Source organism: Sturnira hondurensis, unplaced genomic scaffold (assembly GCF_014824575.4).
Source record: "Sturnira hondurensis isolate 20B ecotype Veracruz unplaced genomic scaffold, ASM1482457v3 Scaffold0022136, whole genome shotgun sequence".
Taxonomy (NCBI): Eukaryota; Metazoa; Chordata; class Mammalia; order Chiroptera; family Phyllostomidae; genus Sturnira; species Sturnira hondurensis.
Window position 1 is genome coordinate 2583420 of NW_028094767.1, and position 21347 is coordinate 2604766.

General features: G+C 42.9%; 1 protein-coding gene across 1 annotated transcript; it reads left to right on the forward strand.

Moving 5' to 3' along the window:
- The first annotated feature begins 4814 nt into the window (after positions 1 to 4814).
- Positions 4815 to 5682, forward strand: DPPA5 (developmental pluripotency associated 5). The gene is made up of 3 exons (XM_037034276.1): positions 4815 to 4926; positions 5012 to 5191; positions 5624 to 5682. The coding sequence occupies exons 1-3, from the start codon at positions 4815 to 4817 to the stop codon at positions 5680 to 5682; spliced, it is 351 nt and encodes a 116-aa protein (XP_036890171.1).
- The last annotated feature ends 15665 nt before the right edge of the window (positions 5683 to 21347 follow it).

The following is a 21347-nucleotide window of genomic DNA, read 5'->3' on the forward strand; positions in this document are numbered from 1 at the left end:
GGAACTCAATTCCTATTTCTGGAAATGGGAAAATACCAACTCTACAGTCCTGGAATTGCTAGAGAAGCTGAGGTAGGTATGCAGCAGGGGACCAGTTAAAGGTTGTCATTGCTTTGGGTCTTAAACTAGCCCTGAAATTTGGTTGTCTGGATAGGCTAGGACCGCAGGAAGGGGCGGCGCTCGCTCCGAATGAACTACTCCCCAGTGCCACGTTTACCTGGGCCCCCAGCAAAAGAGCTTGTCCTTTCTCTGACCAGACCCTGGGCATGGCCAAAGCCCAACAGAACACATTGAAAGAGAAGCGGGCTTAGAATGGAGGCGGATGGTGCTCCCGGGCTCCCTCAGCGGAGGAAACTCTGCAAGCGCGGATGGTGGCTGCAGCCCTCGCACTTGCAGTCTCCGCGGGTAACACACAGTGAGGTGCTCATCCTCGGAGAGAAAGAGTCGGCCCAGGCTTCTGCCCGGCAGTGGACCTCGTGTCTGCACCCTTCTTAGCGGTCCTTTTAGAGTCTGAAGCTGTGCTTAGAGCCGGGCTCCATGGACTCTATTCCGTGTGGTCGGACCCTGACTAGCAACCCGAGCGCTCCACCAACCCTACGGCCTTGAACTCCCCAGGTCTGGACACTGCTCTCCCCTTAGGCTCTTTGCGGAGGGTGCACGAGGTGCTTCTAGACTCGAAAGTGGCAGACCCACACCGGGCGACGCGCGGATCACTATTATCGACGCCCGTGGCCCAGGAAGCGAGTCGAATGGCTGCTGCGGGTCGTGCCCAGCAGGCACCTGGACCGCCGCTTCCGAAGTTAGGGCTGGAGGCATGGGCTGCTGCCTGATTCCCAACTCCTCCGCTCCTACCTGCCAGGGAATCTAAGCTCGGACGATGGCAGACCACGGTCCTCAGGAGCTGAGAAGCTAGGAGCTAGAAGCTACGTCCAGACGAAGCCGCTTGGGAGGGGTCGTAGGATCCTGCTTTACTACGAGTTCCCCTTCCCCATCCGAGCAAGCGGTGCGAGTTCCCTGCCCGGGTGATGGGGGCCTGTGCATTCCGAGAGCTGGGCGCTTCTTATAGGCGATGAGGTGCCGGCACTTTATTTATTTGTTTACTTATTTTTAATTTTATTTTTAGAGAGAGGGGAAAGAGGAGGGAGAAAGAGAGGGAGAGAAACATCAATGTGCAAGAGAAACATCGATTGGTAGCCTCTCGCACACCGGATACTGGACCCGGCGAGCAACCCAGGCATGCGCCCTGACCTGGGATCTAACCGGCGACTTTTCGGTTGGCAGGCCCGCGGTCAACCCAACAGAGCCACAACAGCCAGGGCGAAGTGCCAACACATTTGCGAATTATGAGAGCGCTGGGTGTGCACCGGGATTCGGGAGAACACTTCTTGCTGAAGCCAAAAAAAGCTGCGCGGATTGACGGAAAGTCGGTTCTGCGTAGGCTAGATATGGTGGGTGTTTCCAGCCTCAAGCACGGAGCTCACGCGGGTCGTACTCCGCTTCCCTGGCACAACCCTTGGAAACCCAAGATAATGGGCTAGAACCCTGACAGCTGACGGAGGGAGGAGAAAGAAGAGGGACTGGTTTAGGATAGCTGGGTTGCAGAGACTGCTCTGGACGTATGGAACCGTTTCCTCAAAAGTCCCTTAAAATTCCACAACCGGGGCCCCACGGAGGATCCCTGGACACAGCTTCTGACCACAGCCTTTTCCTGAGAAACCCAGGGAGTGGAATGCGTGTTTTGGGAACTGTCTTTCCTGAGGCAGTATCCCCAATATTCTGAAGCCTTGTCTCAGTTTGGCCGCCCCCACCTCCAGGCATTGCTGGATGGTTTCCAGATAAAAGACCACTGTGTGCTCTCAGGTTGGAAGGAGTGATCCTCTAGGGACCTGGTCCTGCCATCTGCTCTGGGTCTTCCTCCTGCCCACACTGCCACACCTCGGGGTGGGTGGCTGGAAGGAAGGAAGATCTCAGTCCAGGTGTAGCTGACTAGGATGTGCCTTGAGTTTCCAGAAAGCCAGGGGGTGAACCCTGGGTGCCTCTGACACTTCTGGTTCCTGCACCTGACACTTGCTTCATCTCTGAGGTGGGTGGTGGAGGATATCCATGAACTTCCAACGAAAAGCCACTTTCACCTCCTGCTGCCCAGCAGTCTAAGTACTGGTCCAGCAGGGTAAGTAACCGGAATGAGAGAAAGGGAGACTATGGTGGTTGTGAATGTGCCAGGCCCTCTGGATGGAGTTCCTTCCTGCTTCAAATTAAAAGCTACAGGCAGGTAACATTTGGGATTGAAAGTGGCTTCATTTCATATGTACCCAGACAGTTGCTCAGGGTCAGACTGGGAAGCTAAAGGTAGGTGTGCCTGGAGACACAATTTATTTCTGGGAGATAACAAAATTAAGAGAGGTATCCCCCAAACAGGAAGGAGTTGGTGTGGCACCTTTTTGAGAAGAGACTAGGGAGGGAGATCTAACTCCCCTTAATAAATCACACCACTCTCCAAACAGACCCCCCAAACAGCTATTTGTAAATCTGAGAGTCTGGGTTCAAAATGCGTGAATGAACAAACAGCAAGGCATCCATAGTCCTGTGTCAAGGCAAACAATGGCAAATCATAGGAGAGAGGAAACAGCTCCTATAAACTGCCAATGTGGCATACCTGTGTTGATGTCTTTGTATATGAGCGCTTTAGAAGGGATATTAATCATTACTATTGAAAAAGTTTTTGATGGTCATACTTTTCCAGCCGACAATGTAAGTCCCTGTGCAGTTTTACATGTTTAAAATAAGTTTGCAGGCTTATCTCTAATACCCTTAAGTGGGACACAATTCCTGCACCTTTCTATCTGCTTCTTTAAATACTGTATCAAACTTCTAGCCACAGAAATGATGTGTGTGTGCTTGTTTGTGTGTGTATGTGATTTAGAGAGCTTGGTAAGGGGATGTCCTCACTGGGGAGATGGTTACACTTTTTCTCCCCACAAAAGTTACATTTTATTAGCTACTAGTACTTTATCTTCCCCAGTTCATTATAATTCAAAACTACAGAAAAGTAGTGTCCTTTACTAAGAACCAACTGTTGACATTTGTCACATTGGCTCATTACATACATAGAAAATGATGTAGTCTCATTTATTAAGGGGCTGAATTATTTGTAAGTAAATTGTGTCAACACTTCACTTTACACATTCAGCATTTTTTGTTACATCTATTACTATAGAAGTTCTGTGTTATAGAATAGTATTTTACAATATAGCCATATTAAAATTCCCCCCACTGCCCTGAATTGTCCTTTCTCTGTCTTTGATACAGAAATTTTGTTCATACATAGCATTTAGTTGTCTCTCTGTAAATAAAAGTCTTCTGTTTTTGTTTGTTTTCATGACATTGACAACCCAGGAGTCCATTTGTCTCATTATTGGTGATGCTGATGTTGGTCTTTGGTTAAGGTGGCATGTGTTTCTCAAATTTCTATTGTAAAGGAACATTATCTCATTTGTAATACATAATTTGTGGGCTAGAACTTCCCTATCTGTTGAATATCCAGTTCCTCAATAACCCTGAGGAACTGGGTATTCAAAGGGTATCTAACCCTTTGGAATCTGAGTTTGAGGCTTTTGAAAGTTTTAGCCATTTTTTTTTCACCAAAACTTATTACACCAGCGGTTGTAAAAGAACCCATAGTTTTTCACAGATTGTGATGAAATATGCCCTAAAAAATGGTCATAATAGCCAGCTGAGGGGGTGTTAGATGTTACCAGAACGTGGTTTTGAAAAAAACCACCTTCATCTCCATCTATGAAGCTCTAAACATTGAAATCATACCTTCATTGGGTGAATGTAGTACATCACTTCAAGCGGCATTTTAAAAATAATGAAAAAACAAGTTTATTCAGGGTTGGAAGCTTGGACCACAGTTTTTTGTTTAGATTTTATTTATTTTTACAGAGAGGGGAAGAGAGGGAGAAAGAGAGGGAGAAAAACATCGATGTGTGGTAGCCTCTCCCATATCCCCAACTGGCGCCCTGCCTGCAGCCCAGGCATGTGCCCGGACTGGGAATAGAAGAGGCGACCATTTGGTTTACAGGCCGCTCTCAATCCACTGAGTCACACTAGCCAGGGCTAGACCACAGCTTTTTCCCAGTAGTCAAGCCGGGCACAGATGAGCTTCGAAATCGGAGTAGATTCAAAAGTTCCAGACCTTGGGGCTTCAAACAACTCAAACCGTGGAAGTACTTTAGATCCCCATCACATCCCTTGATGATAATGAATGTTCGAATCTCGTTTTCCTCTTTGTTAAATGGCAGGAGTCACTTCTGAGTCCCCAGAAGTTTCAGGGGTCGCCTGAGATGTGAAGCCCCGATGGACCCTCCTTTGGAACTGGGAGGATGGAATCTCGATTCGGTAGCTTCAGGGTGGTTCTCGCACCCTCAAACCTGGACTTCCGCTTTCCGGGGTTCAGGCCTAGCCACTCTTTCCCCGGGGAAGAGTCGGGCCCCCACCCCATGCACCCCCAAAGCCCAGGGCTTCTGGTGCGGAAGAAGTGAGTCAATGCCCGTGAAAACCGGAAGCCCTTACAAGCTCGGAGGCAGCTGGGCCCACCACTGCTCGGAAGAGAGTAGCCCACCAGAGCGCAGGCAGGAGGGCCGGCGAGTGGGGCGTCGTGAGCCCGGGATTGGGCCGCCAGGCCGGGGGCGGGGCCTTCCGGGGCGGGGCCTGGCTGTGGGCGGGGCCTTCCCAGGTGTTCAACTTTCTCGCGCGCCGCGGCTCTGGGAGACCATAACTCGGAGTGTGGTTTTCGTTTCGAGGCACTCAAGATGGGGACCCTGCCGAAACGGAAGGATATCCCACCGTGGGTGAAAGTTCCGGAAGACTTGAAAGATCCCGAGGTGTTCCACGTCCAGACGCAGCTGCTGGAAGCCATGTTTGGTGAGTGAACCCAATCCTGACTCGGGTGCCTCGACCTCTGGGGTCCCTGCCCTGGGCCCGAGTACTCATCTTTTTCCCTAAACAGGCCCAGGCGGATCTCGAATCCCGTACATCGAGCAAGTGAGCAAAGCCATGCTTGAGCTGAAGGTTCTGGAATCCTCGAATTTCACCGAGGTCGTGGTTTACGGCAACTACATGTACAAGCTCCGAACCAAGTGGATGCTCCAGTCCATGGCTGAGAGGCACCGCCTGAGGCAGGAGCGAGGTGAGCGGCCCTTTGCCAGGTGGTGGGGAAGGGGTAGAGGAACGCAGCTTCTCTTCCTCTCCCTCAGTCCGTCTCACCCCTCCCATCCTATCCCTCCGGCAACCACCGCACCTTAGGGGTACTTGGTGTTTGCGCGGCCCCTGAGGTTCCTTTGGTAGTACCATCGGCTGGTCCTAGGGACCCTGGAGTAAGACTATGGTGGGAGGTGGCCCGGAGTTGGCCTCATAGGGTAGGCTTTTCTGAGATCTCATCCCAGGCTCCCCTTCACAATGCCCAGCTTGGAGGCTGTTGGAATGGGCCCGGCGGCCTTACGTTCTGAGCTTCCTGAGAACCTCAGGCGGAGAACGCCTGGCCATGATCTTGAAAGAGGCTGTGAACTGGCCAGGCTTTTGTCCTCTCCCCACGCTCACCTACTGTTGCTTTCTGGTGCAGGGATGCTCAGACTTGAGGAAGCCATGAATGCCCTCGAGCTGGACCCTGCGATGAAGTGAGACCAATTTGCAACCAACGTACCTGGGACCAGGATGTGAATAACAGGCTGTGGCCAGAGCTGGAGAGACTTTATCCCGGTTGAAACTGTGCTGCAGCTTGACAAGGAAAACAGCTTGTTGTGGGTTTCTGCATTTGCCTCTTGAGTCCTGAGGTGACTTTTTCCCAAGGTTGCTAATTAAAGAATAAAATTTTAAATGAATAGTTCCTTGACATGTGGTTGAAGTGTTGGATATAAAATCACAACTAAGGTGGACCTTGTACTTAAGCCTTAATTGAACCCCCAAAGCTAGGTGTAGAGAGGTCCAAGAGCACAACTGGCTAGATTTAAAAAAGGGGGTGAGGTCTGGGAGCCAAGTTTCAAGATGCAGCTCCAATCAAATACTGGTCAATCTAAGGGAGATGTGATATTGTTTGGAAATGACCTGGACTTTAGAAAATAATAACCCTGTAATAGGTTAACATAATATATAAAATGAAAAACAAATATTCTCCAAAATAAGTACAGAAGTGCCAGTGCCTTCTCAGTATAGCAGTTTAATTTTTTATTTTTATTTATTTAAGATTTTATTTTTTATTTTTAGAGAAAGGGGAAGGGAAGGAGAGAGGGAGAGAAATATCAGTGTGTGGTTGCCTCTCACGCACCCCCTACTGGGGACCTGGCCTGCAACCCAGGCATGTGCCCTGGCTGGGAATTGAACTGGCGACCCTTTGTTTCACAGGCCTGTGCTCAATCCACTGAGCTACACCAGCCAGGGCTATTTTTTTTTAAAAGACTATATATTTAGAGAGAGGGGAAGGGAGGTAGAAAGGGAGAGAAACATAAATGTGTGTGAGAAACATTGATCAGTTGCCTCTTGCACAGTCTCCAACCTGGGACCTAGTCTGAAACCCAGGCATGGGCCTCAACTGGGAATCAAACCTGCAACCTTTCGATTTGCAGGCCAGTGCTCAACCCACCGAGCCATACTATCCAGGGCCAGTGTAGCAGTTTTATGTTGTTGTAGACTGCTAGCGGAGTTCTTACCTGCATTCCGTCTGCTGCAGAGTATTATTTAGATTGGAGTTTGAAGAATATTCAGCCTCACAGATAGGTATGTGAAAAAAGAGAACCTAACAGACCTCTTGATAGGGTCTTTGGGATTCTCCACCACACTTGCAGAATTGCTGTACTAGACTCCTACAGGGTATGTGAAATTGGGAGTAAATGAAGGCATACCTTAGGTGGGGCTCACCCCTGATTTGTTGGGGGATCATCAGAATGGGGACTACAGTTTTCCCTAGTAGAGACTAGCTTAATAGTTCAAAGCCAGAATGAGGCCCACTTAGGGAACTTTCTGGCCCCATGATCTTGGCCAAGTTGTTCTATCCTCTCAGTCTCCAAGTGGAAGATAATAGCATCTGACCCCACATGAAGTTGTGAGGTTTAACTGTTAATATATGTAGGGTACTTAGAACAGGCATCACACATAGTACCAAGTGTTGACTATTCCTAAAGATTGACCAATAATGGGGAAGAAAACTAACAAGCTGTCCTCTGCAAGGGAAAAACGTGGAATGTCTGTCAAGCAACTGCAGGTTAAATTCCCAGAGGGAGAATGCTGGTCCAAAGGGAAAGAACATATAATTTCCTAGATACTACTTTTGCCTTCCAAAGGGGTTGAAATAATTTCAAACCCAGCAACAATATATACGATTGGCTATTTCCTCACAATTTCACCCAGAGACAACTGGAAACTACCCCCCCCCCCCCCTTTTTTGTGGATTTGTTAGGTGAAGAGTCCCTGTCTTTAGTACTTTTTTTAAAAAAAATTGAATGTAGCCCTGACTGGTGTGGCTCAGTGGATTGAGTGCTGGCCTGTGAACCGAAGGGTTGCAGTTCGATTACCATTCAGGGCACATGCCTGGGTTGCAGGCTGGGTCCCCAGTTGGGGATATACAAGAGGTAACCACACATTGATGTTTCTCTCTCTTTCTCCCTCTTTTACCCTCTCTCTAAAAATAAATAAAATCTTCCTAAAAATTGAATGTATTGGGGTTACATTGTTAATGAAATTATATAGGCTTAAAGGGTAAAACTCTAATATATTATCTGTATATTACATTGTATGTTTACCACCCCAAGTCATCTCTCTTTCTTTTAAAAAATAAAAAAAAAGAGTTACTTTTAGGGGAAGGGAGGGAGAAAGAGAGGGAGAGAAAACATCAATGTGTGGCTGCCTCTTGTGTGCTGCCCACCAGGGACCTGGCCCACAACCCAGGCATCTGCCCTAATGGGGAATTAAACCAGCAACCCTCTGGTTTGAAGGCCAGCACTCAGTCCACTGAGCCACATCAGCCAGGGCACCAAGTCATATCTCTTTCTATCACCATTTAACCCCCCTTTACCTTCTACCTCCCAATATCCCTTTTTCCCTCTGATAGTTACCATACTGTTGTCTTTCTATGAGGTTTGTTTTTTGGTGGGGGTTAATCCCTTCACCTCTTTCACCTACTCCCTCCTCTCTTCCCCTCTGACAGCTGCCAGTCTGTTTTCTCTATCTATGAGTCTGTTTCTGTTTTGTTTGTTAGTTTATTTTGTTCATTGGATTCCACATGTAAGTGAATTCATATGGTATTTGTCTTTCACTGACTGGCTTATTCTCTTAGCATAACATTCTCCAGTTCTATACATGCTGTCATGAAAGGTAATATTTCTGTTTTTCTAAGGCTGAGTAGTATTCCATTGTGTAAATGCACCACAGCTTTTTTTATCCACTAATTTACTGATGGGCATTTGGGCTGTTTCCAAATCTTGGCCATTGTAAATAACACTGCAACGAACATAAGGGTGCCTAAATTCTTTTTAATTAGTGTTTTGGGTTTCTTTGGATATATTCCCAGAAGTGTACTTGTTGGGTTAAAAGGCAGATCCATTCTTAGTTCTCTGAGACAATTCCATACCGTTTTCCACAGTGGGTGGACCAGTCTGCATTCCTACCAACAGTGTACAAGGGTTCCATTTTCTTCACATCCTCACTAACACTCGTTTGTTGATTTATTGATAATAGCCATTTTGACAGATGTAAGGTGATATTCCCTTGTGGTTTAGTTTGCATTTCTCTGATGATTAGTGATATTGAGCATCTTCTCATATCTATGGCCACCTGTAATACCCTCTTTGAAAAAATGTCTATTCATGTCCTTTATCTTCAATACTTCTTGATGGAGTCTGCTTTATGGACCAACAGTTGTGGGACCCTCAAATTATCCTCAGCTAGTGGACCCTTCAAAGACTCAGTGAGTAATAAATGATTATGTGTAGGACTGTGAACTGGAGAGTTATGAACTCTAATTCTGCAGTGTGAATGAAGTACATAAAACTCTCCTTACCCTTTAAGGTCTAGAAATTCTGTCCTAAGGGCAATGCTTCTAAATGTATGTAGAAAACTGGCTTCAGGTTAATCTATGCCAAAGTGGTGAAATTTGAAAATTTAAGAATATACCATAAATCCTATGCATACCCTGGACTGAAGATTTTTCAACCCTAAAAAACCCCAAAAAACCTCACAACAAAAAGCATTGAGGAAATTCATAGGAAAAGTTTTGGAAGTAGTAGCTCGAGGGTTGAAAAAATGGTTGTCTTGGGGTGGTCACTTCTCCCCCCCCCTAAAGTTTGAAGCTCCTGACCAGTTTTCCATGAAGGGTGAATGCAAAGATTTCTGGAAACAAAGCAAGTTTTCATTGTAATGGAGATAAAAAGTCTGCCCTAAGGAAGGTCAGTCTTTAGGGCTAAGAAATTTGGAAATGAGATAAAGCAAGGGCTCCAGATAATCCAGAAGAGCCTGGGTTGCTTACAAAACAGTTGATAAACGAAAAATCCATTCTAGTGGAATCCTTTGGTTATAAGTACTAACAGTAGCCAACATTGGTAGCCAGTGGAACACAATCTGCCTTTCACATTAACTCAATTCTCACAATATTACCATTTGACTGATTAGAAAATCAAGACCCACCAATCATGTCCATTCCCAGGATTCACACACATACACACCCGTGGTGGTGAGTCATCTAAAAAGCTGCTCATCTGGTTTTCCCCACACCACTCATTGAAGAGACTGCCATTTCTCCATTGTATATTCTTGCTTCCATATAGATTAACTGACTATATAAAGTGAGGGTTGCCCTGGCTGGTGTAGCTCAGTGGATTGAGCGCGGGCCTGTGAACCACACGACTGCGGTTTGATTCCCAGTTAGGGCACAAGCCTGGGTTGCAGGGCAGGGGACTCACGAGAGGCAACCATACATTGATGTTTCTCTCCTTCTCTTCTTCCCTTCCCCTCTAAGGATAAATAAAATCTTAAAAAAGAAGTGAGGGTTTATTTCTAGGTTCTCTAGGCTGTTTCTTTCTTTCTTTTTTTAAAAGATTTTATTTATTTATCTTTAGAGGGGAAGGGAAGGAGAGAGGGAGAGAAACATCAATGTATGGTTGCCTTTCACGCGTCCCCTGCTGGGAGTTGGCCTGCAACCCAGGCTTGTGCCCTGACTGAGAATCGAACCAAGATCGTCTGAGTGGCAGGCCCGCGCTCAATCCACTGAGCTACACCAGCCAGGGCCTTCTAGGCTGTTTCTTGATCTGTATGTCTGTTTTTATGTCCACTGTTTTTTGTAAGATTTTATTTGAGCCAAACTGACGATATTGCTGAGGAGCAAGATCTCTAATGCTCTAATACCACATTGTTTTGATCATGGTAGCTTTGTAATATGGTTTGAAATCAGGGAGTGTGGTACCTCCAGTTTTTCTTTTTTTTTCAAGGGTATTTGGCTATTGAGGATCTTTTATAGTTCTGTATAAATTTTAGGATTATGTGTTCTAATTCTGAGAAGGGTTGCTATTGGTATTTTGATAGGGATTGAATTGAATCTATAGATTGCTTTGGGTATATTAATCTTGTACTGGGCAATTTGACTAAATTCATTTATTAATTCTGATAGTTTTATGGTGGAGTCTTTAGGGTTTTCTATATACAGCACAGGGACTATAGTCAACAGTATTGTAATAACTTTGCATGGTGACAGATGGTTAGTAGATTTAGTGTAGTGATTACATTGTAAGGTATATAAATGTTGAATTGCTGTTGTACACGAAAAATTAATATATGCCAGCTATAATAAATTTTAAAAAATATAGAATATCAAAATTGAGAATTTAATGATAATTAGTACAAGCCAGTGTTCCCTTTAATTTTTAAGTTGTGCTACATCAGCACCTCTAAAATTAAGTGTGTACGATCAGTTTATTATTGTATCAGAAACTTACAGTCAAGTATCTGGAATTTATATATGTGGAAGAAATCAGAATATTCAATTCTATGCGACTTATAAGGACAGAGACTATTTTTTGAGAAGGATTATCTGTTGGCACGTAGCATGTGGGAGTCGAGTCCGGCAGGCACACTGCAGTTCACACCTGCAGCCGCAGCCGCAGCAGAGCGGCCGGGTGGTGCTCCCTTGACTCCAGCCATCAGAATTTCAGCTGGGCCTAACTTCATGAGTAATTGCTTTTCTTTCTAACGTTTCTTCGTTTATTTTTCTCTTCATTTTTAACCTGTTTTTATTATCTTTTTTTCATTTCTAACTTTAACAGAAAGCATGGCTGTTGCCCTGGGGATATATAAGATTTAACCTTATTAAACTTTCAAATTAAATAATATTTAGTTGTACTGCTAAAAAAAGAAAAAGAAGAAAATGTCCAATCCTCAAGACTCTTCACCTGAGTTGTTATAGGCATGGGATTTAATGGGGGACAAGTCGGGCAAAGAAACAGGCAGCGTTAGAGTGGAACTGGGACTTTGGGTCTCTGGGAGGGGAGGGAACTATAAGGGGCAACAGATGGACACTCCTCTTTCAGAGGCTTTGGTAAAGTTGAGGGGATGGGCTCCAGGCCCATGTGTCTGGTGAATGGTAGAAGGTAATCAGTGCTGGGACCAGGAGCCATCCCTGTGTCCTGGATGGTGGTTTTGTGGGTGGGATGGGCCAGCACAGCAGGTGGACATCCTGAGTTGCTCAGGACGGCACTTCTCCACCAGCCTCAGTGGGGCTCCCCTCCCTAGCCCCATAACTTGACTTCCCAAAATGAATGTTTACTTTGGATTAACAATGGGGCAAAGTTGTTGATATAAGTTTGATAAATCATTTTACTTCTATTCAATAGGTTTATAATACTATAGAACACATATAATAAAAATTACATGCCAAAAATTATGTGTTGATACAAAAAGAAGTCCAAGATATTTTGAGAAAAGTTCAGTTGTAGAAGACTAGAGAATGATTACATTTTCATTTATAGTAAGAAGAAATATACACTGTTAAGAGTAAAGTATAAGGGTTTTCAGGAACTACTATAAAGACACATGGACAAAACCAAGGGCGGTGGGTGGAAACAAGGGAGGGAGGTGAGTTTGAAGTGGGTAGGGGGGAGATAATACAGACAACTGTAACTGAACATGAATAAAATAAATTTAAAAAGTAAAGCATAAAAAGGTTTCTAATGAGTGACTCACAATTTAGTTGAAAGGCAAAAGTAGATACTCTACCATATACCTTGGGGTAAGATGAATACAGATTAATTAGAGCATAAAATTAATTTTTTTCTTTAAATAAAGTAAAAAAAATGGCTATGGCATCAAAATGAAAAGGGAACTGGGTATATGGAAGAACATATTTGCCAATGGTACATCAGACAAGGTTTAGTCTCCAAAATATATAAAAGGCTCATACTACTCAATACCAACAAGATAAATAACCCAATTAGAAAATGGGCAAAGGACCTGAACAAACACTTCTCCAAGGAGGACATGCAGAGGGCCCATAGACATATGAAAGGATGCTCAGCATCACTAGTCATCAGAAAGATGCCAATTAAAACCACAATGAGATAGCCCCTCCACTGGTCAGAATGGCCATCATTAACAAAGTGCTAGTGAGGATGTGGAGAAAAGGGAACCCCAGTACACTGCTGGTGGGAATGCAGACTGGTCCACCCACTGTGGAAAACTGTATGGAATTTCCTCAAAAAAAGAAATACAGAACTGCCTTTTGACCCAGTGATCCACTGCTGAGAATATACCCTAAGAATCCCTAATCATCAGTTCAGAAGAACCTATGCACCCCTATGTTCATTGCAGTGCTATTTATAATTGCCAAGATTTGGAAATGGCCTAAGTGCCCATCAGTAAAGGAGTGGATCAAAAAGCTGGTACATTTACACAATGGAATACTATGTAGCAGAAAGAAGGAACTCCTACCTTTTGGGTTAGTATAGATGGAACTGGAGAATATTATGCTGAGTGAAATAAGCCAGTCAGTGAAAGACAAATACAAATATCTCACTTATAAGAGGAATCTAATGAACAAAATAAACTAATGAGGAAAATAGAACCAGAGACATGGAAACATGGAACAGACTGACAGCAGCAGGGAGGGGGATAAGGGTGGAAAGAAGGGGAAGGGACTAGACGAAGAATATGTATGAATGACCCACAGACATGGACAACAGTGTGGGAATTGACTGTAGCAAGGTGGGGAGGAGGCTGGATGGAAGAGGGCAAAGAGGGGAAAATTGGGACAACTGTAATAGAAAAACAATAAAAAAATCATCAAGCTAAAAAAGAGATTTGAAAAAATGGCTGTGGTAAGGGGGATATCAACAATATCGGGACCAACAAATGGCTAATACAGAATAGTTAAATAGTACTCATAAATCAGCAAGTAAATTCTCATAGAACAATCCACAAAGAACAATAGGTAGTTCTCAAATGAAGAAACAACCCACATGCTTATGAAAGAAAACATTCAGCTTCACTCTTCCTTAGAAATTCAAACTGACACAAGTAAACATAATTTTTCACCTGTGAAATTGAACATTATTTTAAAAGATAATTCTATTATGGGAAATGTTTTCCTGACATTGTATATATCAAGCACTATGATTCAAGGTAACTTCTGGAAGCTATCTTACAGAATTATTAATATGTTACTATATAAAGCCCCGGCTGGTGTGGGTCAGTGGACTGAGTGTGGTCTGTGGACCAAAGAGTTGAGGGTTTGATTCCCAGTCAGGGCACATGCCTGGGTTGTGGGCAAGGTGCCAGTAGAGGGTGCTTGAGAGGCAACCGCACATTTATGTTTCTCTCCCTTTCTCCCTCCCTTCCCCTCTCTAAAAATAAATGAAAAAATTTTTTAAATGTTACTATACAAGGATTTTTTTGCAGCAATAATGAGAAATGGCTCTCATACTTTGGTTTTGAACCTTTTTCCTGGAACTACAGCTAGGACTGAATATATATGGCCACATGGGCCCATTTTTGATGTGCTTACATTTAGTGTCTAGGTTTTGGAATAGGATATGTCTCTGACACTCAGCCCAAAGGGATGCTCACACTTGGGGTAGCTGGAGGGAATTCTCACCTACTAATCTTGGGATAAGTTAATTTACATACAGTGCAACTCCAGTGTGTACCTGTAGGAAATGAAACCTTATTTTTGTCAGGAGACATGAGAAAGCTGATTAGCTCTGGCTGGGTAGCTCAGTTGGTTACAGCATCATCCTAACATGTCAAAGTTGCAGATTTGATTCTTTGTCAGGGTACATGTAAGAATCAAGCACTGAATGCATAAATAACTGGAACACCAAATGGATGTTTCTCTCTCTTTCCCTCTCTAAAGTCGATAAATACAAACTGAAAAAAGAAAGCTTATTTCATTAGCAGATTTAGAAGGGAGACTAGCATAGGAAAGTGTTCTCCCCTTATTTCCATTTGATAATTGAATTCCTTATAATGCCCAGTTATTTGAATATAGACTGCTATGGTAAGATCAAAGATTCTAACATCGATACCTCCCATGCAGCATGAGCATTCACTCTTGAAGCCAAATGTGTAATGATAGCAATTGCTACCAACTTTTCCTTAGTGCTGAACGATTTACAAAGCACTTTCACATCCCTTTTCTCATTAATCTACACATTACTATTGTTCTGCCCACTTTATCAATGAGAAAATCCAAGTTGAGGAAGATTAAAAGAATTCTAATACAGCCACTCTCAAAGTAGTCCCTGGTCAGCAGCATCAACATCACCCGAACATTTGTTAGAAATCCAAATTTGCAGGTCCACCAGACCTACTCAATCAGAAACTGTGTTGTATACCCAGCAACCTGTGGTTTAACAAGCTGGCCACTGAAGCTTGAAAACAATTGGCTTGATTTGGTTAATCTGACTCTATCTCCATTTTTAATTCAGAAGTTAAGAGGAAACAAGTGTCCTCAATTCTTACCTATTTTGGGTTCGTGGATCCAATCCCCTCCTGTGTGTGTGTGTGTGTGTGTGTGTGTGTGTGTGTGTGTGTGTGTTCCTTCCCCACAGCAGCAACCAATTCTCACCAGCTGGGGATCGGGGAATTCAGCTCAATTCTGACACTATCCAGAGATGGCATCAGAGTCTACAGGTTGAGGGGTTAATTCTACAGGACTGTCCCACCCCACCCAAAACACCTGAGATGCTAGTCACAAGTCCAGGTGTTTCTGACCAATGGGCTGCAGATTGGAGGTTCTGGTGACCTCCTTTCTGGCATTCAGTTGCCAGTTTTAAGTCCATGTTGTTACTTGTGTTTCTGTCTATAAATCTGAGGTTCCCGTGACCCTTTCCTCAATTTCTTTACTTTGCTAGAGTGGCTCACAAAACTCAGGAAACTTGTTTACTCGTTGGAGTACAGCTATGTTACAAAAGGATTTAACTTGTCCTCATGGAAGAGATGGCAAGGTATGGGGAAAAGGCACGGAGCTTCCATGCTCCTAGCACACCACTGTCCCCCAGATCTCCTCCTCGCCCAACCCAGAAACTCTTAACTCTGTCCTTTTGGGTTTTTATGAAGGCTTCATTACGTAGGCATGATTGATTAAATCACTGGCCATTCATAATTGATTCAATCTCCAGCCCCTCTCCGCTTCTTGGAGGTCCAGGGTTAGGACTAAAAGTTCCAACCCTCTAATCACTTGATTGTTTTCCCTGGTAATTAGCTCCCATCCTAGGTGTGGTCCAGAAGTCACCTTGTTAACATAACAAGAGACACTGTTAATCTCTCTCTTCACAAGAAATTCCAAGGGTTTTTAGAGCTGTGAGTCAGGAACTTCGAATGTACAGTATATGAGAACTATGTTTTGATTAGCTAAATGATCAAATTTATATATAAATAATAAATCATACTATCACATTATTCTTTACAGGCATAACTCTTAACTAAATGAGTCAAACATGAGCCTAAAAAATAAAAGAATTGTCTTGCATTTCTGTTGATGGGGAGAGATTTCTTTGATCATTTTATGTACAAGAAGATGCTGAATCACGTGAAAAGTTAGTAGTTGCATGACCTTGGTTAAGTTGTATATACTCTGCCATTACAAAAAACAAAATTCAACTGAATGAATCTGAAAGCGGAAAAGTCAGTGTTCACCCTGCCTGTCACCCACCAAACCCAATAAACCGAGACAGGGATTGACTCTTTCTGGGTCCTTTATTCAGATGGTCGGCGATCTGAGAAGACGGCAGGTTTGCACCCTAACAGACTGTCTTAAATTTCATTTTAAACCGATCCTTTTTATAAGAAGAAAAGAGTGGGTAAGGGGGTTAGAATTCAGGGGAAAAGTTAATCAGCTAAAAAGCTGTAGCATTTTTTCATCTGTGCCCTGGGTGGTGGGAGTCTCACCCTGGAGTACAATGGCTCAGAGACCATGTTGATGCCTGCAGTCCTCCTGAGGCACAAAGGTGGAACCGTTTATGGTCTCCCGGAGTCAGGGTGGGTAATACTTTCAGTTCCTAAAACAATAGGAGGCTAGAAGGAGTTACTCCCATTGTTGGCCACTAGGTAGAGCTAGAATCTCATTTATGCTCTGTTCCCGGGTGTCTCATTTCAGAGCTAAAGTGGCATTTGTCTTGGAATTTTTAGGCACTTTTTCAATGCAGTCTTCATCTTAAGATTTCCCACAAATTGTTAAAGATTTATTCTTATTTTTAAAAGATTTTACTTATTTTTAAGGAGAGGGGAAGAAAGAGAGGGAGAGAAACATCAACTGGCTGTCTCTCATGCGCCCCCAACCGGACACCTGGCCCCCAACCCATGGCTGTGCCCTGACAGAATTGCAAGGGAGACTTTTTGGTTTGCAGGCTGACACTCAACCCACTGAGCCACGCCAGTCAGGGCACAGATTTAGGAGGAGAGGGAAGAACTCCCAGGTTCATCTCCCCATCACGTTTCAGCATAGTAACTCTTACGTACCGGAGGACAACTCTCCCAGCTGTGCTCAGTCTGGGGGAGTTCTGTAGCCTCCTCCTGTAATAAGTCTAAGATGGTCCAGATGAGTTTGTAGCCAAAGGTCAAGAATACATCCATTTCTTTACCAGGTTCTAAACTGACCACTTCTTTCCTTTAAAGTAGCAGTGAGTGTAGGATTGAGAACTTTATAGACATTAAATTTTGGGGGGGGGGGGTGAAAATCCCTTTACTTGCTACTCAGGACGGTATTCAGTAATAATCAGATGTTACTCACATTGATTTGTCAACCAGCCCTCTGCTAGTGAGGTTTTTACTGAACCGAACTGTTGAAGAGTTCAGAAAGCTGAAGCCCTTGTCCCTTTGGAGTGGTGGGTCTGTGGAAAGAGTGGCTGGTTGATGGTCAAGCTCTGAGGACACATCCTCACGACTCTGTTGGTGATGAGGAAGCTGCTTCGCATTTTTATGCCTGAGGTAGGGATAACATTCATAACAGCTTACCTGTGGTTCACACCATTGATATGCTGTTTTTCTTTATGATTTTATAGAATCACAAAGTGGTCGGTGGGATTGTGACATAGAGCAGAATAAAGATTTTGAAGAACATTTGATTTCCTCATTCCCATTGCCCTCTGTGCTGCCCTCAGGTTGGTTGTAAGTCATATAAATTCTGTTTTGGAAGAAAAATAGCTCGAGACTCGAGTGCCATGCTCTCTTGCTGTTTGTGATGTCTTTTTTTCCATATATGGGACAAATGAATTGTCACATGGGGAGCAGCCATGAGTCCCACCCTGCTGAGTTTGGCTAGTTCAAGGGCTTCCTGATACGCTAGCTCTTAGACCCTTGGCTCTGCAGAAGGGGACCAGTTACCATACAGTCTGCTATAGTCCAAACAAAGGCAAAGCAAGAAGCACAGCATCAACTACCACCACCGGCAAACAAAACAAAACAAAACACAAAAAAAACCCCACTCCAAACTACCTGGCACTTCTATGATCCTGAGGAGCTTTATTCTCTGTAAGGGTGCCCCTATCGGGTTTTTTCAGTCATTAAAACATCTTCCAAGATTTTACTGCCACCTTTATGGATCCCAATTTATGAAGCACTTAGCAAGGCTGATAAGCCTGTTCCTGATAAGATTTATATTCTCTTCACAGCTAAAACGGATATATTTTATTTAAAATAAACATTTCCTGAATCAATATGTGACTGGGTTTATTTTAATTCAGTGAGTGTGTGTTCACACTGTTCCAGGTACATGCTGGGTATACCAGCTGTACTGCTAACACATAAGGCAGGTAACTCGTGGGATTTATAGTCTGCTCATTACAAGGAAGCCTGTTATTTTGTTTAAAGGATTTAAAAAGACACGTTGAGATTGGAGGCAACTGAAATTGTTTTTTTCTGCTATATAATTGCTAATTTTATTACTTTTACATAATAAACCAGGAATTATTTGATTTATTAAGTGAATACCTAAGTTCCCAACCAAATATAAAGACAAGTATAATATTATTCTGGAATACAGGACCACTTTTATTTTTACTTTTATTTTATTTTTGAATGGGTCAAATTATGTTTTTTTGATTTTTAAAAAAATTTTATTTAATTATTGTTCAAGTACAGTTTTCTGTCTTTTACTCCCATCCCAGCCCACCCCTCCTGAAATTGGTTTTGATGACATTGATAGTTTTGAGAAATACTGGTCAGATGTATTGTAAGCTGCCCCTCAACTGGAATTAGTGTGATGTTTTTCTCATGATTAATCTGGGGTTGTAGGTTTTTGAGAGAAAGATCACAGAGGTCAAGTGCCATTTTCATCATATCAAGTCACATGTTCATACTATGAACATAGTGACTTTCAATATTGACTTTGATCACCTGACTAACATAGTGTTTTTCAGTGATTCTTCCCTGGCTGCCCCTCTCACCCTTTCCAGGCTGTATCTTTAGAAGGAAGTGATTAGGCATAGCCCACACTTAAGGAGTGGGAAGTTACACTTAGGGTGGGGTATCTACATAATTTATTTGAAATTGTTCTGATTGGACATTTGTCTCTTCTGCATTGATTAGTTTATGTAATCATTTATTTATATTAATATGGAGTCATGGGTATTTATTTCATACTTTGGGTTATAAGCCAATTCTTTATTGTGTTCAGATTATTCCAGCTTTGGCTTTGTTTCCATTGGGAACTTTTTCACTCGGCACTTGTGTTCCTTTGATACACCTCTGTCAATTTTTTCTGAGCACTTCCTTACTTTCTCGTATTATGCGATGCTCCAGACTCAGTGTATATTTCCTGCCTAGTTCTAGAATCAGCCATTTTCTAAGGAACCCTTTTTAATGGAGACCAATATTCAAAATCAAAATCTGTATGCTAGACGTACTCATTTCTTTTATCTTTTTTATTTTTTACTTATTATTTATTTACTTTTATTTTTTTTAAGATTTTATTTATCTTTAGAGGGGAAAGGAGAGAGGGAGAGAAACATCAATGTATGGTTGCTTTTGGTGTGTCCCCTGCTGGGAGTTGGCCTGCAGGGAACCGGCCTGCAACCCAGGCTCTTTTATCTTTTTTAAAAATCCTCACCTGAGGACATGCCTAGAGAGAGGAAGGGAGAGAGAGAGAGAGAGAAACATTGATCAGTTGTCTTCATACACACTCTGGGAGCAAATCTACAACTTTCTGGTGTACGGGATACTTCAATTAACTGAGCCACCCTGCCAAGGCTAAATGTGCTCATTTCTATTGGAGTGTTTCTTTTCTTTCTTTCTTTTTTTTGGAGTGTTTCTTTTAGGCCATTTCAGTTAACAGCAAAGAAATATGTGAGTGTATCTATCTCTAAATACTGCTATATTAACCATCTGTATCTATTAAATTAAATGAGTTCCTACTGATGTCTCCATCTCTAATTCATTAGTCCATAGATCATTCTATGCAATATAGATCATAGATCATTGCTTATCTGTAAATTCCTATTCCGACAATGAGACACTGGGCTTCCATCATCCACCCATCCACCATCCATTTACTTAACTGTTTCATTCTGGTGGGTATGTATAACAGTATCAGAACTGCTAATCCATGCCTCCGTGGGAAACAACTTTATCAACTACAGTACAGTATTTATGTGCAGTTTCTTTCTTTTGCTTTTAGTTTTTTTGAAAGTTTTATTTATTTATTGTTAGACAGAGGTGAAGGGAGGGAGGAAGAGAGGGAAACACTAATGTGTGATTGCCTCTTGTGCGTCCCCTACTTCGGACTTGGGCCACAACCCTGGCATGTGTCCTGGCTGGGAATTGAACTTGCGACCTTTTCATTCACAGGCCAGCACTCAATCCACTAAGCCACACCAGCCAGGGCATGCTTTTAGTTTTGTAGATGCCATTCTTTTCCAAAGTTACTTATGTCGGTCAGCGCCTTTCCCTCACTCTCCTCCCACTTCAGTGAGTTATTTCATACATTTGTGATACAATTAGACTCTCTTGTCACAATCTGATTTCTTTTCTGAGATCCTCTAGCCTCCTAAATGGTTTCTTTTTAATTTTCATACATTAAGTTCCACTCTTTGTGTTGTAAGTTCTATGGCTTAACAAGTGCATAATAACATGTATCCACCATTATCAGAATATATTGAATAGTTTTGCCACCCTAATGATACCCTGTATTTCATCTAGTCACCCTTCCCCAAACCCCTTGCTACCACTGATCTTTCTGCTGTCTCATAGTTTGGTTACATGTGGTAATTAAAATAAAATTAAAAATTCAATGTCATAGCTCTAGCCATATTTCAAGTGCTCAGTAGCCACATGTGGCTACTGGCTACCATACTGGACAACATAAATAAATATTTCCATTATTGCAAAAAGGTCTATTGGACAGAGAATTTGTTAGGAGCTATATATGCAAATTTGATAGACTTGCACAGACAGCATGGATCTCAGGGTAAACCTCTTGCTGTAGTTAGTATGCCCTACCTTATTTTGGGGTCAGTATCTGACCCTGAAATAACTGAAAACATTATGAGTCTTTTAAAGTCTATGATTGTCTTAAATCTTGACCTTGGATTCTAAGCCCTAATCCATGTAATGTCAAGCAGCAATGGCAGAAGAAGAGCTAGTCTTTTAGAAATACAGTTCAGTGCCTTTGGCTCAGGAATGCTTTATCTTAAAAGCAGCCATTGTATGAATGGATCCAAAAACTATGGTACATTTACACAATGGAATTCTATGCAGCAGAAAGAAAGAAGGAGCTCCTACCCTTTGCAACAGCATGGATAGAACTGAAAAGCATTATGCTGAGTGAAATAAGCCAGGTGTTGAAAGACAAATACCATATGATCTCACCTTTAACAGGA